The sequence below is a fragment of the Oryza sativa genome, chromosome 9, assembly GCF_034140825.1.
Source record: "Oryza sativa Japonica Group chromosome 9, ASM3414082v1".
Taxonomy (NCBI): Eukaryota; Viridiplantae; Streptophyta; class Magnoliopsida; order Poales; family Poaceae; genus Oryza; species Oryza sativa.
In genome coordinates this window covers 8,171,575-8,173,616 of record NC_089043.1, presented here as the reverse complement: position 1 = coordinate 8,173,616, position 2,042 = coordinate 8,171,575, and the positions used below count along the sequence as shown (strand labels likewise).

General features: G+C 47.2%; 1 protein-coding gene across 1 annotated transcript; it reads left to right on the top strand.

The window, feature by feature from the left end:
- Positions 1 to 243: 243 nt before the first annotated feature.
- Positions 244 to 1,207, top strand: LOC112936338 (uncharacterized). The gene is made up of 2 exons (XM_026020105.2): positions 244 to 782; positions 884 to 1,207. The coding sequence occupies exons 1-2, from the start codon at positions 648 to 650 to the stop codon at positions 926 to 928; spliced, it is 180 nt and encodes a 59-aa protein (XP_025875890.1). The 5' UTR covers positions 244 to 647; the 3' UTR covers positions 929 to 1,207.
- Positions 1,208 to 2,042: the final 835 nt, after the last annotated feature.

Sequence of the window (2,042 nt, the reverse complement as noted above, 5' to 3'; positions counted from 1 at the left end):
ATCTCCTCTGTTTTCCCAGACAGGGCTACGAATTTCAAACCAACTTGAAACCGTGTCGACCATCCATATCATAAAATAAACAAATCTATCCACTAACAATTTGACATGATATTAAATCAAAAGGAGAGAAAACAACTCGAAAAAACAGGGAATAAGGAACCCCACCGATATTAGGGAATTTTATGATTTGCATTGGTGCTGAGGTCAAACCCATACAACCTTTGTGGTTGCATCTGACAGGCCGAATCCTCTCCGGATCCCGGTCCATCTCCACCGTCCATTCTCTCCCATCGCTCCACGCTCCCTGCGCGGCTGCGCCTCCTCTCCTCTCCTCTCCTCGCCGCCACCGCCGCGGCGCCGCCGCCGGCCTAGACTCCCCCCCCCCTCTCTCTCTCCCTCTCCCTCTCTCTCCCATCTCCTCTCCGGTCGAGCGCGCGTGCGGCCTCCCAATCCCGACGCCGCCACCAGCCCAAACGCACACGCAGACACCTCGTCCGGCTCGGAGACTCAGCCCCGGCTCTCGCATCAGGCGGAGGCGGGTGTTGCGGAGCTTGATCCGTTGCTTTTGGCTATTCCGCTCCTCACCCGGTGCCGGGAAATCGGCGAGTTGTCCCCCCCTTGTTCTTCTTGCTATCCGGGTCCGTGTGATGAACGGCGGCAAGAAGTTCGGCGGCGGCCGCCCGCCGACGGGGACTCCGTCGCTGGCCTGGTCTTCCGTCGTCGTGGTCGTCTCCCTGCTTGCTGGAGCGTCCATCGTGCACAACATCTACAAGCCCAACATGGTATGCCTTTTGTCTACACCTCCTGGCCATGCGCGCAACCTGTTTGACGTAATGCCTGCTCTGTTCTGCTACCGGCGTGCTCATTGTTTCTGCTCTTGTAGACCATTCCACCGGTGGAGAGCACGGATGGGGGCAAGCAGAGCTAGACAAGTTCAAAGGTTCGTGCTCAGAGTGTTAGAGGTTTCGTTTCTTTCTCGGTATATGCATCCTCTTGTGAGATGAGGCCGACGGTAGTCTTATTCTGTCAGAATTTTGAGAGCCAAATTAAGCCTGCAGTATTGCTCGCTAAGTATTTTTTTAACAGACTGCTGCACTGCATTTTATTTATTCTAGTACTTGGTTAATTGGTGATTGTCTCCCAAAACATTATGATCCCAGTCTTGAAGGAATGCAACTAGAGAAAGGGGATGAGGCAATTTTATCCATTGCTTTATGGAGGAGAATGCAGTTGTTTGCTTTTCTTTTCAACGTGCTCATTAATTCAATGTGGAATAAGTCCATTTGACTCTAGTTGGAAATATAGGACAAAAAGTTGAACTGACAATCAACTTGGCCAGGCTACTGGTTCGGTGATTTAGGCATTTAGCTGCCCGACCGGCAGTTCATCGGTTCAACCAGTGGTTTTTATAGATCAATATTTTATTTGTTTATATTTTATGTTAAAAATACAAGTAAATGTTGCTGAATATTATAATTAATATATATCTCTATAATTCTAGAGGGAAAAAAAGATGAATTTCTGATAAAATAATGAGGCATAAATAAATATATATTTTTTGCCGGGAGAGTATTTAAATCCAGATCTGATAATAAAAGAGAAACCAAACAAATTGTTTCAATGTAGGCAATCTCACAGATGTACAGATGAAGCAGCTCCTCTGGGCATAGGCTCAAGTACAGCCAGTGTGCAGCCCTAACCACTGGGAGCTTTGGACCTAAGCAAACCAGTAGTCATTTCGACATATCGGTAGAAGCTGCGGCACCTCACCTTGGCTGAAATTAATTTTGACAAATTGACCCTTTAGAAAAAATATATGAAAAATGGACCTAGGCCAGAACTTATTTTAAAAATGATACATGAAACTCTGCCTAGCTTGGTGCTGACCTCCCAATCTCAGCACCAGGCTCGTTGGAGTTGAACTAGGGGACTTAACGTCGAGTTCATTTTTAAAATAGGTTTTCTGAAAGAGTCAAATTTGTCAAAATTTCGGTCACCTTGGACTGAGAGGTCACAAATGAGTGAACGGTGGGAGAGGAACC